Below are 16,251 nucleotides of genomic sequence, written 5' to 3' on the forward strand. Positions count from 1 at the left end.
TATTTGTGTCATCTTTGATTTCTTTCATCATCATCTTATAGTTTTCAGAGTACAGGTCTTTTGTCTCTTTAGGTGGGTTTACTCCTAGGTATTTTATTCTTTTGGATGCGATGGTAAACAGGATTGCTTCCCTAATTTCTCTTTCTGCTCTTTCATTGTTAGTATGTAGAAATGCTGTCAATTTCTGTGTACTAATTTTGTATCCTGCGACATTGCCAAATTCATGGATGAGCTCTAACAGTTTTCTGGTAGGATTCTCTAGGTATAGTATCATGTCATCTGCAAATAGGGATAGTTTTACTTCTTCCTTTCCAATTTGGATTCCTTTTATTTCTTTTACTTCTCTGATTGCCACGGCTAGGACTTCAAAAACTATGTTGAAGAGTAGTGGTGAGAGCGGACATCTTTGTCTTGTTCCTGCTCTCAGTGGGAATTCTTTCCGCTTTTCACCATTGAGAATGATGTTTGCTGTGGGTTTGTCATATATGGCCTTTGTCATGTTGAGGTAGGTTCCCGCTATGCCCACTTTCTGAAGGGTTTTTATCAGAAATGGGTGTTCGATTTTGTCAAAGGCTTTTTCCGTGTCTATTGAGAGGATCATATGGTTTTTATTCTTCAGTTTGTTAATGCAGTGTATCACACTGAATGATTTGCGGATATTGAAGAACCCTTGCATCCCTGGGATAAATCCCACTTGATCATGATGTACAATCCTTTTAATATATTGTTGAATGCGGTTTGCTAGTATTTGATTGAGGATTTTTGCATTGATGTTCATCAGTGAAATTGGCCTGTAGTTTTCTTTTTTTGTGTGTGGAATCTTTGTCTGGTTTTGGTACCAGGGTGATGGTGGCCTCATAGAATGAGTTGGGGAGTGTTCCTTCCTCTGAAATGTTTTGAAATAGTTTCAGGAGGAGAGGTGTTAGCTCTTCTCTAACTGTTTGATAGAATTCGCTTGTGAAGCCATCTGGTCCTGGACTTTTGTTTGTTGGAAGTTTTTTAATCACAGTTTCAATTTCAGTTCTCCTGATTGGTCCATTCGTCTTTTCTGTTTCACCTTGGTTTAGTCTTGGAAGATTGTATCTTTCTAATAAGCATTTGTCCATTTCTTCTAGGTTTTCTGTTTTATTGGCGTACAGTTGCATATAGTAGTCTCTTATGAGCCTTTGTATTTCTGTGATGTCCGTTGTTATTTCTCCTTTTTCATTTCTGATTTTATTGATTTGAGTCTTCTCTCTCTCTCTCTCTATTTTTTTTTTTTTTTGATAAGTCTGGCTAAGGGTTTATCAATTTTGTTGATCTTTTCAAGACCCAGCTTTTTGTTTCCTTGATCTTTTCTATGGTTTTCTTTGCTTCTATTTCATTGATTTCTGCTCTGATCTTTATGATTTCTTTCCTTCTACTAACTTTAGGTCTTGTCTGTTCTTCTCTCTCGAGCTGCTTTAGATGTAAAGTTGGGTTGTTTATTTGAGCTTTTTCTTGTTTCCTGAGGTGGGCTTGTATTGCTATAAACTTTCCTCTTAGAACGGCTTTTGCTGCATCCCATAGGTTTTGGAGTGTCGTATCTTTGTTGTCATTTGCTTCTAGGTATTTTTTTATTTCCTCTTTGGTTTCTTCAGTGATCCATTTGTTGTTTAGCAGCATGTTGTTTAGTCTCCACGTGTTTGTGTTTTTTGCAGTTTTTTTTCTTGTTGTTGATTTCCAGTCATATAGCCTTGTGGTCAGAAAAGACGCTTGATATGATTTCAATTTTCTTTCTTTTTTCTTTTTTTTTTTGTCTTTTTGCTATTTCTTTGGGCCGCTCCCGTGGCATATGGAGGTTCCCAGGCTAGGGGTCGAATCGGAGCTGTAGCCACCGGCCTACGCCAGAGCCACAGCAACGCAGGATCCGAGCCGCACCTGCAACCTACACCACAGCTCAAGGCAATGCCGGATCGTTAACCCACTGAGCAAGGGCAGGGACCGAACCCGCAACCTCATGGTTCCTAGTCGGATTCGTTAACCACTGCGCCACGACGGGAACTCCTGATTTCAATTTTCTTAAAGTTGCTGAGGTTGGATTTGTAGCCCAGGATGTGATCCATCTTAGAGAATGTTCCATGTGCACTTGAGAAGAATGTGTATTCTGTTGCTTTTCGATGGAATGTCCTATAAATATCTATTAAGTCCATCTGGTTTAATGCTTCATTCAGGGCCTGTGTTTCCTTTTGATTTTCTGTCTGGTTGATCTGTCCATTGCTGTAAGTGGGGTGTTATAAGTCCCCCACCATGATTGTGTTATTGTTGGTTTGTCCCTTTAAGGTTGTTAGCAGTTGCCTTATATATTGTGGTGAACCTGTGTTGGGTGTGTAGATATTTAAAATTGTTATATCTTCTTCTTGGATTGATCCTTTGATCATTATGTAATGACCTTCTTTGTCCCTTAAAATATTCTTCATTTTAAAGTCTATTTTGTCCGATATGAGTATTGCTACTGCAGCTTTCTTTTGATCCCCGCTTGCATGAAATGTTTTCTTCCATCCTCTCACTTTCAATTTGTATGTGTCCCTAGAAGTGAAGTGGGTCTCCTGAAGACAGCATATATATGGGTCTTGTTTTTGTATCCATTCAGCCAGTCTATGTCTTTGGTTGGGGCGTTTAGTCCATTAACATTTAAGGTAATTATTGATATGTATGTTCTTATTGCCATTTTATTAATTGCTTTGGATTTGTTTTTGTTGCTCTTTTTTCTTCCCTTCCTCTCTTGTTCTCTCCTCTTGTTGTTTGATGGCTATCTTTAGTGTATTTGAGTTTATTTTTCTTAGTTGTTTGTCTACAAGTTGTAGATTTTTGGTTTGATTTATTCTGAAGTTTTGATATGAGTCTGTATGTATATGAGATTGTTTTAAGTTGCTGTTCTCTTAATTGCAAATTTATCTCCAGTGTCCTGCATTTGTATCCACCTCTTCTCATGATTTCTGATTTTGGTGGTATAATTGTGCATGGATGATTTCGTATCTTTACTGGTGAGCCTTGTCATTTGTGGTATTTTTGTTTCCTGTTGCTGTATTTTCTTCTTTTCTGCCTAGAGAAGTTCCTTTAGTATTTGTTGTAAGGCTGGTTGAGTGTTGCTGAATTCTCTCAGCTTTTGCTTATCTGTGAAGGTTTTGATTTCTCCTTCAAATCTGAATGAGAGCCTTGCTGGGTAGAGTAATCTTTGTTGGAGGTTTTTTCCTTTCATCACGTTAAGTATATCATGCCACTCCCTTCTGGCCTGCAGAGTTTCTGCTGAAAAACCTGCTGATAGCCTTATTGGGGTTCCCTTGTATGTTATTTGTTTCTTTTCCCTAGCTGCTTTCAAGATTTTCTCTTTGTCTTTAATTTTGGTCAGTTTGATTAGTATGTGTCTCGGGGTGTTCCTCCTTGGGTTTATTTTGTGTGGTACTCGTTGCGCTTCCTGGGTTTGAGTGAGTGGTTCCTTTCCCATGTTAGGGAAGTTTTTGGCTATTATCTCTTGGAATATTTTTTCTGTCCCCTTCTCTCTCTCTTCTCCTTCTGGCAACCCCTATAATACGGATGTTGGTGCGTTTAACATTGTCCCAGAGTTCTCTGAGACTCTCTTCATTTGTTTTCAATCTTTTTTCTCTTTTCCGTTCTGCATCTGTAATTTCCACTAATCTGTCCTCCACCTTGCTTATTCATTCTCCTGCCTCCTGTATTCTGCTGTTAGCTGCTTCTAGTGAATTTTTTATTTCAGTTATTGTATTTTTGCATCTCTTCTTGTTGAACTTTATATCTTGTATCTCTTTGCTCAGTGTTTCCTGTAAGTTACCCATCTTTGCCTCCAGGTTATTTCCAATGTCTTGCATCATCTTCAGCATCAACAGTCTAAAGACTTTTTCCTGGAGGCTGAGAATCTCCTCCTCACTTAGCTGTTTTTGTGGGGGTTTTTCCTTTCTCCCCTCATCTGAGTTATAGTTCTCCTGTCTTTTCATTTTTGTAAGTTTTTTGGTGTGGTGACTTTTTTACAGATAATAAAATTGTAGCCTCTCTTACTTCTGGTGTCTGCCCCCCTTGTGGCTGATGTCAGTATGGGGGCTTGCTTGTAGGCTTCCTGATGGGAGGGGCTGATGCCTGCCCCCTGGTAGGTGGAGCCGATTCTAATCCCTCTGGTGGGTTGGGCTTTGTCTTTGGGTGGGATTAGAGGCGGGTGTGTGCCTGAGGGGTCTTTAGGTAGCCTGTTTACTGAGGGGCGGGGCTGTGATCCCACCTGGGTTGTTGTTTGCCCTGGGGCTTCTCAGCAGCTGACTGACGGGTGGGGCCAGATTTTCCCAAAATGGCCCCCTCCAGAGAAAGGCACAGCTGTGCTGCTGAATATTCCCGAGAGCTTTGCTTTCAATGCCCTTCCCTCACAACAAGCCACATTGACCCCTGTTTTCCCAGGATGTCCTCCAAGAACTGTGGTCAGGTTTGACCCTGATTCCCTTGGAGACTTTGCTTTGCCCTGGGACTCAGTGCACGTGAAAGTCTGTGTGCGCCTTTTAAGAATGGGGTCTCCGTTTCCCCCAGTCCCGTGGAGCTCCTGCGCACAAGCCCCACTGGCCTTCAGTGCCAGATGCTCCGGGGCTCTTTCTCCCCGTGCCAGATCCCCACATGTGAGGGTTTGATGTGTGGCTCAGAACTCTCACTCTTGTAGGTGAGTCTCTGTGAACCAGTTAGTTTTCAGTCTGTGGAGCTTCCCATCCAGGAGGTGTGGGGTTCTTATATATCATGAAGTCGCCCCTCCTACCTCTTGATGTGGCCTCCTCTTTTTCTTCTGGAGTAGGGTATCTTTTTTATGGTTTCCGGTCTATTTGGGTGAAGATTGCTCAGCCTTTAGTTGTGAATTTTGTTGTTTTTAGGAGAGAAGTTGAGCTCCAGTCCTTCTATTCTGCCATCTTAATCCCATCTCTGTCTTCCCAGCTTGCTGTTTGGAATAACAAAACTTCAGGCCCACCTAACAGTTACACAGAGGTGGACTTCAGATGAATTAGATTTAAATGTGAAAAGTAAACCTAATCAATTAAGAGAGGGCACCTTTGGAGAGTACTTTTTGAGTTGGAGGGATTGTAATTGTATTGATTTGATCACATTACACATAAAGCCTTTTTAAGAACACTGTAGGCAAAGTTGACAGATGACTGGCTAGAGAAGACTTTAGTAATGTTTATAATGAGGGTGTTCCCATTGTGTCTCAGTGGTTAGGAACCCAACTAGTATCCATGAGGATGCAGGTTTTTTCCCTGGCCTTACTCAATGGGTTAAAGGATCTGGCATTTCCAGGAGCTATGGTGTACATTGTAGAAGTGGCTCGAATCCAGTGTGGTTGTGGTGTAGGCCAGCAGCTGCAGTTCCCATTCAACCCCTAGCCTGGGAAGTTCCATATACATCGTGTGCAGCCCTAAAAAAAAAAAAAAAAAAAGAAGAAAAGAAAGAAAGAAATGTTTATAGTGAACAGGAGACTGATAGCAAATCCACAAGAAAAAGGAGCTCCTGGAGCCATGTGGGCAAAAGATAATGACAGGCAACTTATAGAGAGGGAAGTGCAGAGAAACATAAATAACCCAGTTTTATCAGGGAAGTGCAATTTAAAACCACAGTGAGACTGGCAAAAATATGAAAGCTTGATGATGCTAAGTGTTGGAGAGGACGTGGATGCTTCGGAATCCTTGAGCACTTCTAGAGAGAGTGCAGACTGTGCAGTCTGTTCTGGAGGGTGATCTGGTAATAATGTTTTGATATAGCCAGGTACATCGTGCTCTGTGACCAAGCAGTGATGTTCCTCAGAATCTGTCCAGAAATCTGTATCCTGGTTCATAGGGGACCGTGTATGAGACCTTGATCACAGTGCTGATTGTGCCGGTCACTATGAGGTGGGAAGATGAGTTGGGGGAGGTTAATGCTGAGGACTGCTGTACAGCCACGAGAAGTCCTAGAGGAATGGCTATACACAGAGCAGCACTGCTGGAGCTTTAAAACCTGCTGAGTGGGGGCATAGGAAACATTTGGGCGTTCTCTGTAACATAGCCACAGGATTCTTATTTGTAGTTCAGTTTCTTCTATAACCATAACTTTAAACTTTCTCCTGGACTTCCACTTCCAACAGTGGGTAAACTAGGTTTCCTGAACTACCTCCCAACACAGGACTCCTAGGAGTTCTGGATAAAACATAACCTAACTCCTAGGTTCTTTTATAGTCAGAGAGGAGCTCATAAGAAAGGAAGAAAATCTCCAGATGCCAAAAACAAAGCAAAAATTGTAGTCAAGAAAGCTGAGCAGACCCTGACACTGACAGTGCCCTGACAGCATTTACCAAGCATGGCTTTCAAAGGCTTGGGCTTTCCTGGCCAGGTGAGGATAAGAGAAAGGCCTTGAGTTTATATGTGATGAAGAGTGAACCCTCCCTGTGGAAGCTGGGTTCTGAAAGGTTGTAGCCTCAGTGGAAAGCAGCCTATGGAGAATCTTCCCAGCAGCAAGGAGAAACAGCAGGGAGAAAAGCGCCTCAGCCTGGGTTCCAGGAGGAGGAAATAGCCTCCCCTGAGAATTCACAGCAGCAGACCTGCCTTCCTGTAGAGAAGTTTTGGGGGGTTTTAATTTACCTGAACCCCCAGGGGAAGAAATGAACATAAACTCATCTAAGATGTGTTTCCTCAGCCAAGGTTTTGCAGGATTCCCATAAAGATGGGCCTGCTTAGTGTGAGCCCCTACCCAAGATTAGAAAATGGGAGAATCAAACCACCACCAGCGAGAAACCTCCACACTTCAGAAAACTGAGGTATTAGGTACCAAATACAAAATACACATTTAAGGAAGTAAAAGTAGAACTGAAGACACTTAACACAACTCCGTCAAAAATGGTCAGATTTAAAACTCAAACTTTTGGAAATGAAAAATACCCTTACTGGAATGTAAAACTCAGTAACCATGAAAATAGCAGGTTAAACATAGCTGAAGAAAAAAATTAGTAACCTAGAAGAACTGAAGAAATTGCCCCCAAAGCACAAAAATGGAAAGTGTGAAAGAGAAGTGATTAGAGAAGATAAAGGATGAAAATACATCCTATTGGATTCCGGGAGGAAAGGGGAGAAGCAAGGTATGAGGAGAAAGTGACTGAGGATTTTTACGGCCATTGAAAGAGCAGGACTGGAGTTCCCATCGTGGCGCAGTGGTTAACAAATCCGACTAGGAACCATGAGGTTGCGGGTTCGGTCCCTGCCCTTGCTCAGTGGGTTAACGATCCAGCGTTGCCTTGAGCTGTGGTGTAGGTTGCAGACGCGGCTCGGATCCCGCGTTGCTGTGGCTCTGGCGTAGGCTGGTGGCTGACAAGCTCCGATTCGACCCCTAGCCTGGGAACCTCCATATGCCGTGGGAGCGGCCCAAGAAATAGCAAAAAGACAAAAAAAAAAAAAAAAAGAGCAGGACTCATTGGATTTGGGAATCCCGGTGACTCCCAAGCAGACCTATGTAGAGTCACCTCCGGGTGAAGCTTCAGGACGTGAAAGACAAGGAGAAGGCCCAGAGCCACCTGAGGAAAGGTCCCCTGTGAGAGAGGACAGTCGCATCGCAGTGGACCTCCCAGCAGCAGTACAGCCCAAAGGGGGTGGAGCAGACCTTTCGAAGGACTGGGGGAATGTCCAGTTCCACATCCAGCCAAGCGTTACGTAGAAGCAAGGGCAAAAATAAAGCCATAACCTTAGAGACCCAACGAGGTATGTAAAGAAGAAGGAGGTCCTAGAGAGCAGGGGGGACAGTTAGATTCTGACCCCCAAGTCCACAAATATGAAGCACTGGCCAAAAAATCACCATCATTCTGAATACAGGCAGTAAAACACAGGGCAGAACTAAAATACTAGAGCACAGCTGGCGTTCAAAAGGGTGGGGATGCTAGTTTACTTTAGACCTGAAGTTGTATCCATGTTAAACTTTTTTTTTTTTGTCTTTTGTTGTTGTTATTATTGTTGTTGTTGTTGTTGCTATTTCTTGGGCCGCTCCCGCGGCATATGGAGGTTCCCAGGCTAGGGGTTGAATCGGAGCTGTAGCCACCGGCCTAGGCCAGAGCCACAGCAATTTGGGATCCGAGCCGCGTCTGTGACCTACACCACAGCTCACGGCAACGCCGGATCGTTAACCCACTGAGCAAGGGCAGGGACCGAACCCGCAACCTCATGGTTCCTAGTCGGATTCGTTAACCACTGCGCCACGACGGGAACTCCCATGTTAAACTTTTAAGAGTAATTTTTAAAAGCATAAGTCGAATCTCTAACATCTTAACTAGTGAAGAAAATGACTTAAGAAAAAAATTTAATTAAAAATGAGGCAAATAAACTGAGGGAAAGAAAATTGGTTTCCTTTGGCCTGTCACCATTTTTAAACAAGAACTCATTCCTTGCCACACTTTGTAATTTGTGACAACCTACAAAAGTGCTTAAGACTTTGTACATGGAATGATTTCATGCCCCTATCACTGTCCTATCCTTAGAATAAGAGTTGGCTTCTGCCCTGGCCCTGCTCCTTCATCCCCTCCCTTAGAGACCATCTCCTCTGCACAGGGCTGAGCAAAGACCAGTAAATGCAGCCTAGCCGCCCATCTGCCCAGCAGAGGATCCCACACATTGAGAGGCCAGCAGCAGGGTGCCCGCAGGCTGCCGAAGAGCAGCGCCTATTCATGAAGCAGGACCACTTTGGGGTTCTTCATCCTATTGTTAAAATAATGAATCTGGGGGAGTTCCCGTTATGGCACAGTGGAAACAAACCCAGGTAGTATCCATGAGGATGGGGGATCGATCCCTGACCTCACTCAGTGGGTCAAGGATCCAGCATTGCCATGAGCTGGGGTGTGGGTCACAGAAATGGCTTGGATCTCACATGGCTGTGGCCTAGGCCGGCAGCTGTAGCTCCAATTCAGCTCCTAGCCTGGGAACTTCCCTATGCTGCTGGTATGGCCCCAAAAAGTACACACACACAAAAAGAAAAATTTTAAAAAGGTTGCATTTGGAAAATAAAGTATAAAGAAGAACATAAAAATCCTGCTTGTCACTCCTCCTCCCCCAGGATTGACCTATCATCACATCAGTTTTTTCCTGTGGACTTTTTCTAGGTAGAGAGTCGTGGTGTGTGTGTGCTCTTGCTGTATCCCATGCCTTTTAGTTACCATCACACTGGGAACACTTTTCACATTAAGTGTTCTGGGAGAAGGTGGCTTTAGTGTATGTAGATACAGTGTTGTCTTGCTGCACTGAACCATGTCTTCATGCTTTTTCCTAAGTGCTTCTCCATCTGCCAGCTCTACCATTCTCCTCGGGCTGAGGGCACACTGCCTCTTATAGCAGGAGCACCAGAAAACCTGTTGTGAAGCATCTTCCAGGAGACTTCTCATTTTAAGGGCTTCATTAGCTCATTTCCACTTAGATGAGTGGAGTTGGTCCCAGTTCTAAGTGCTCATTTGTTACCAGGGACCCACCTATGCTTGGATTATGTCACAAGGCCAGAGACGATCTGTGGCCTCTAGGAGGGAGGGGACAGCTTGCAAGCACTGCGCTGTTCTGATTGTTGTGCAGTGACAGCAATGAGGCCAAGGTCATGCCCATCCCCTCTGGCAGCTGTGAACTGAGCTGAATGTGCTCATCAGTCACACGTGTCTTCTCTGGCCCTGGGTGCCCCAGAGATGCCTGGGTGATGGGGATGAGCCATCGGCAACCCCCCAGAGGGCTCATCATGCTGCTGCAGGTCGTAGTCATCCTGTCTATACGAGGCAGCCCAGGCTCCATATGCTCTGAGAAAGCCACCCGCCTCCCTACCAACCTGTGTTTCCTCTGCAGATTTTTGTCCAGGGCTGCCTGGCAGGGAAGAACTTGTCCCACGTGAAAGGCGGCTGCCTCTTGTGTGGGTACCTGAAGCTACTGCCCATGTTCAGCATCGTGATGCCGGGGATGATCAGTCGAGTTCTGTACACAGGTGATTCCTCCTCTGACAAGTCAGTGCTGATGGACCCCTTTTTCAGTGTCTAGAGGCCAGGGGGTCATCAGGTCTCCTCCCCCCCCTACTGGGGTTGAGGTGACCAGCATGCTGTCTTGGGAGCTGAAGGGTCCAGATCAGGAGTGGAGCTGAGCATTGGTCTGGCAGGGACCATGGGTATGGGTGGCAAGAGGAGAATTGCAGAGACAAGTTCAAGTGGGAGGAGCTGGCTGCCGCTCCCTGTGACACAGTGTGTGGAAGGGCAGCTGCTGACCCTGCATCCCAGGCATCATCGTGCAGGCATCCTGGTGCCAGACACTGTGCTGAGAAGTGACTGATACTGTCACTGCTGTCATCGCTCAGATGGGGCTCATTGATGAAACCCCCAGAATGGGTCTGGCCCTGAGGCCCATGTTCCTTCCCTTACGTGCTATTAAGACATCCTTGCCTCCCTTAATGAGCTATCATAATTTCATGGATGTCCCTCATCCCCATTTCAGCCTAGTTTTACTAGCTGTACTGCCTCTCAGTACCATTTGTTTCTTCTTTAAACCTTTATGTTCTGAGTACTCTGGTGGTGCAGCCAGTGGGGAAACATGGGCAATTTCCATGGCATCTTCTGCCACAGGGCTTGATAAGGCCAAGCAGAGTGTAAAGCCTCTTTCATTAAGAAGTAACATGTCTAGGAGTTCCCATCGTGGCTCAGTGGTTAACAAGCCCAACTAGTATCCACAAGGACTTGGATTTGATCCCTGGCCTTGCTCAGCGGAATAAGGATCCAGCATTGCCACGAGCTGTGGTGTAGGTCACACACATGGCTTGAATCCTGAGTTCCCATGGCTGTGGTATAGGCCGGCAACTATAGCTCTGATTTGTCCCCTAGCCTGGGACCCTCCATATGCCACAGGTGAGGCCTTAAAAAGACAAAAAAACAAAAAAAGAAGAAGAAGAAGTAACATGTCCAGGAGACATCTCTACCTTAATTCATCCTTCAGTCTTCCCCTGAGACATGCCTCTTTTTTTAATCCTAATTCCTTCTCAGTTTCAACAGAGAAGAGTGAGTGCTCCATTTCAACATCCCACATCTGGTCTTTGACCATCAGGTGGCACTTTTTGGGGTCTCATAGGTGGCTCCTCATAGGTTAGAAAAAAGGCCACTGTGCTCCCTAGGACCCCACAATCCCTGGGCTTGGCAGCCCTGCCTCCCCACCCCCACTTCACAGCACAGCCCACCCACCCACTGAGGAGGAAGACTAGGCAAAATCATGTATGATTGTCTCTTGGGCTATAGAAGTGGCCAAGGGAGGGGGAAGAAGAGGGGGCCTCAGGAGGCTGCACCCCATTCTCTGATCACCAGGTGAATATAGTTGGTGGACTGCCTTGGGGAGGGCCATGGGGGTGGCATGGGCCTGGAACCACTTGTCTCCAGGCCTCAGGAAAGGCCAGACTCACAGACTGTTTACACATGCCTGTGTATAAAGCCAGAGAGCCATTAGCACAGGAGCTTGGTGCCTGCCCATGTTCCTGGGAGAATATGCCTTTCCAATGACCTGAATGCTTCTAGGCCTTGATGCTGCGTCTCTTCCCTGGCCACCCCCAAGGAGTGATTCCATTAGTTTGGTTCTGTGCAGGCCACTGTATGAGTTGGGGCTGTTGACTGAAAATGATGTGCTCTTTGAGCTCCTCTTTCCTCTGAACTGGTGTCCTCGCCATCTGTCCGATGGCAGAATGGCCACCAGCAGCATCAGGCTTCCACTCACCAGCCCAACAGCCCCCAGAAAGAGAGTTTCCTTTTTGAAATCCCAGCAAAAAATCCCAGGGAAGCCTTACTGAGCTCCCTGAGTGACAGGGACCAATCATTATGGCCAAGAAGAGGGAGTTTCCAGAATGGCCAGGCTGGTCCCTGGGCCCCTCCCAAACCACACAAGGGAGACTGAGGTTCTCCTCGTGGGACAGGGAGGGGGAGTGGGTGGAGGACAGGCCACCCCTTAGTTTCCACATTCTTCCTCTGATGTCTCCACAAAACATGCTTGCTCTCAGCATAAACCCAAGCAGTACCCTGCCTCTTCCTAGTCTAGGTTAATTCATTGTTGTTGTTGTTGTTTTCTCAGGTGGTAATTTTATATCCCTTATTTAAGCTCTTGAAGGGTATATCACATTCCCTCCCTTTACTTCCCTTTGTGAGAATTTCATCCCAAGTGGTCTGAAATAACACCCCTGCTAGGGCTAAGGGAGTAAGGCCATGAGTTGCTCACTCATCAGCATGTGGAAAAATAATTGTTTGCTTTCCTGACACCTGACTGGTATCATCAAGAGGCTTGTGGAGGTCATGGGACTTGCTTTGGGTCAGAAGCACTGACCTACCTAACTCCTGGGGCTTGACCCCCAGCCTTGACCTCCACCCCAAGCCTGACCCATGTGCATGCGGGGTCACAAAGTGGAGTCCAGGAATCTTGCAGTCACACATTGTTCCTAATTTGCTTCCCTTTCCCTGAGCTCAGATAGCATTCAAGGGCCTTGTGCTGGTGTGACTGCTGTCTCTCTTTGCAGATAAAGTGGCATGTGTCGTGCCTTCAGAGTGTGAAAAGTACTGTGGTGCTAGAACTGGCTGCAGTCCCATTGCCTACCCTGTGCTGGTGGTGGAGCTGCTGCCCATTGGTAAGAACTGGGGCAGCCCGTGCTCCGCGGAAGTGCAGGCCATGGGAGGGAAGGCCCATCCAAGACCCTTGCAGGCCCCTCCTGTCCTCCCTCACTCCATGCATGTGCTCTCAGGCACTGTCTCTGCTCACTGCTAGCTCTCTTCCCTCCCTGTCAGCCCACATTTCTGCTTCTGGCTTCAGCAGATCATCACTGCACCTCGTTCAAGTCCTCCAAGTCTGTGGAAATACAGCAGTGAGTGAGTCCGAGTCCTGCTGTCAAGTTCAATCCAGTGGGACAGGCAGGGAGACGGCTCCCTTCTCACCTACTTCCCCACATCCACAGAAATGGCCAAATGAATAGTACAGCTTTTTAAAATCCTGCATTAGCTCTGTGGCTCAGTAGGCTAGCAGTGTTGAGACAGTTCCAGCTGAGGGAAACACCAGCCACCCCACAGTTCAGGAAGGAGGTTGTCCAGGTCGCCAACTGAGCCTGTCTTCAAACACCTGAGACTGCAGCCCCGGGCTCCAGACACTTGAAGCAAGGCGAATTCAAGTACTCTAATAGGCTGATAGGCTGAGTACAGTGGAGCCTTGCCGCAGCACCTCCAGTGCAGCCCTGTTACCCTCACCTCTCCTACTATACAGGAAAATCTCTCCTCAGAGCAGGGTCCATGCCACTCAGAGGCCTTTCAGGTCAAAACCCTAGACCATTAGGTTTATAGGTAACATTTGTTGTGTTGGCTTTGTATTAACCTGTCTTCTTACTATATCTTAATCTTAACAGCAGCCCTATGTAGTAGGTACTTTCATACCCACTTTGCAAATGGGACACTGAGGTACAAGGAGCCACATCACTTGTCTACAGTCTGAACCTTCTCTGAGCCTCTGCTTCTCATCTATAAAAGAGGGGCGACAATGGTGTCCATCTCACAGAGCTGTAGGGGGATCGTCAGCCTGGTGCCTAAAGAGAGGTTTTAGCCCAAAGTAATCACTCTCGTTGCTAAATAAAGACAGCAGAAAACTACTAAGGCTCATGACAAAGCAAGGATAGATGGAATACACTGATCAGTCTTAGGTGGACTTCCACCCCGAACAAAATTTAGTATGTGGGAATGTTCCTCAGAAGGCCTAAGGCACCCCCTGGTGTGGCCAGAGAGCTGAAGGCCCAGGAAGTGCCTTCTCCTCCTGTCTCTTCCAGGTTTTCGAGGCTTGATGGTGTCTGCACTCTGGGCTGCTCTCATATCCTCCCTGACGTCTGTTTTCAGTGGTGCCAGTGCCGTGTTCACAATGGACATCTACACCCAGCTACGGCCTATGGCCACTGAAAAGGAGCTCATGCTAACAGGAAGGTGAAAGATTCCTCTAATCATATGAGTTACATAAAACAGGCTCTTAAGGCTATATGTAGAGTTATCCTGCTTGTGTATAGTATGGTGTTGTCTTATTTCTGTTTGTTGCAGTTTTGCAATGAAGATGTATTGCTTTTATAATCACAAAGTTGTTTCCATTTGGGAAAAATTAAATAATCACAATGATAAAAATAGGCATAATTTATTCATATGCCCCCCAAACTAGTCCTTGTGAGGAAGTGTTTATACATTATCTTATAACTTCATTTAGTCCTCATGACAACCTCTAAAGGTAATTTTTAGTTCTTACTCTTACTGTAAAAATGGGGGAAAGTGGCTCAGAGAAGGGAATTGCTCTTCCTGAAGCCACATAGTTAGCAGAACCCATCTATTTCAGGGCCTTGCCATTAACCCGGAGGCCACACATGCTAGGCATAAGATGGGAGATATAAACATGGGCCCTGTCATCATTACATAGGGTTTCACACTGGCTGCCAGTGGACCACTTCCAGGCCAAACATTTTGAACTTGGCCTACCTTACGCCTAAAATGCTTCCTTTGTTCAAGGTTCATGTTGCTCATCTGTTTTATCTGTCTAGCCCCTGCAAACTGAGTTTACTGATACAATTTGGTTAGCATTCCATTGTTTAATAAGCACTTTTCTGAGAAACTTTAAGAAACATATACCAGAATATAGAAGGAGAGGGAAGACTCAAATTCATTTTATAAAGCTCAAGATATTGATGCCCAATCATAACAAATATAGTACAGGGAAAAAAAACCCTAAAGACTGGGAGTTGCTGTCGTGGCTCAGCGAAAACGAATCTAACTAGCATCCGTGAGGACGCAGGTTTGATCCTTGGCCTCACTTAGTGGGTTAAGGATCCAGTATTGCTGTGAGCTGTGGTATAGGTCGCAGATGCAGCTCTGATCCCAGGTTGCTGTGGCCTTGGTGTAGGCCAGTGGCTACAGCTCTGATTTGACTCCTAGCCTGGGAACCTCCATATGCCATGTATGGCCCTAAAAATAAATAAATACATAAAAGCTAAAGACTGCTCTCACTTTTTTTTCTCTTTATGGCTGAACCTACAGCATATGGAAGTTCCCAGGCCAGGGGTCGAATCAGAACTGCAGCTGGGGTCTACACCATAGCCACAGCAACACCAGATCCAAGTGTCATCTGTGACCTATGCTGCAGCTTATGACAACACTGGATCCTTACTCCAATGAGCCAGGTCAGGGATCAGATCCACATCCTCACAGAGACAACATGGGGTCCTTAACCTGCTGAGCCACAACAGGAACTCCAGAACTAACCTCACATACATACATTTATTTATTTATTTATTTATTTATTTATTTTTCTTTTTAGAGCCACACCTGTGACATATGGAAGTTCCCAGGCGAGGGGTCGAATTGGAGCTACACTGCCAGTCTACGCCACAGCCACAGCAATGCAGGCTCCAAGCCACGTCTGTGACCTATACCACGGCTCTGATCCCACGTGGCTGTGGCTATGGTGTAGGCTGGCAGCTATAGCTCCAATTTGACTGATCAGGCAACACCAGATCCCCCACCCACTGAGCAAGGCCAGAGATCAAACCCGCATCCTCATGGATATTTGTTGGATTCATTTCCACTGCACCACAACAGGAACTCCCCTAATCTCACTTTTAAATATCAATACAAAAATTGTAAATAAAATACCAGACTCAGATCCATGAGTATACTAACAAATGTTGAAAGAATGACATCTTACTACCATCTGTGATTGTTTTTCAGAAATACAAGGATGGTTCAATATCAGGAAATATAGTAATGTAACTCACCATATTAATAGATCAAAAGATAAAAATCATATATATCTATTCAGATGATGAAAAAGTATTTGGTAAAGTGAGTACCCTTCAGCATGATACAGCATATATGTATCACCCTAAAAGCCAAAATCATCCTAATGGAACTAGAAAGGAACAAAGCAAGATTTCCCCCCTTCACTGTATTTATACTAATATATATGTAAGATAAAATATATCACATAAGGCTGGCGGCTACAGCTCTGATTAGACCCCTAGCCTGGGAACCTCCATATGCCACAGGAACGGCCCTAGAAAAGGCAAAAAGACAAATATATATATATATATATATCTCCTATGTGTGTGTGTGTGTGTATGTAGACCCATATATATGGGTCTACATATGTGTGTGTGTGTGTATGTATACACACACCCCCCCACAGGTGAAGTTAGCAAATAAGGACTTTGAAATAACCATTGCTAATATGTATAAGA

The 16,251-nt window shown here is 45.4% G+C and overlaps 1 protein-coding gene across 12 annotated transcripts in view; it reads left to right on the top strand.

Moving 5' to 3' along the window:
- Window positions 1-16,251, top strand: part of LOC125116075 (sodium/glucose cotransporter 1-like) — a 78,300-nt gene that overhangs the window by 41,285 nt on the left and 20,764 nt on the right. For 11 of the 12 annotated variants that reach the window (XM_047760993.1, XM_047760991.1, XM_047760995.1 and 8 more), the window contains 3 exons: window positions 9,837-9,972; window positions 12,523-12,630; window positions 13,810-13,960. In XM_047760993.1, coding sequence (XP_047616949.1) covers window positions 9,837-9,972; window positions 12,523-12,630; window positions 13,810-13,960 — 395 coding nt within the window. The remainder of the gene's footprint in view (window positions 1-9,836; window positions 9,973-12,522; window positions 12,631-13,809; window positions 13,961-16,251) is intronic. The other variant, XM_047760989.1, reaches the window with a different exon arrangement.

Source organism: Phacochoerus africanus, chromosome 15 (assembly GCF_016906955.1).
Source record: "Phacochoerus africanus isolate WHEZ1 chromosome 15, ROS_Pafr_v1, whole genome shotgun sequence".
NCBI lineage: Eukaryota > Metazoa > Chordata > Mammalia > Artiodactyla > Suidae > Phacochoerus > Phacochoerus africanus.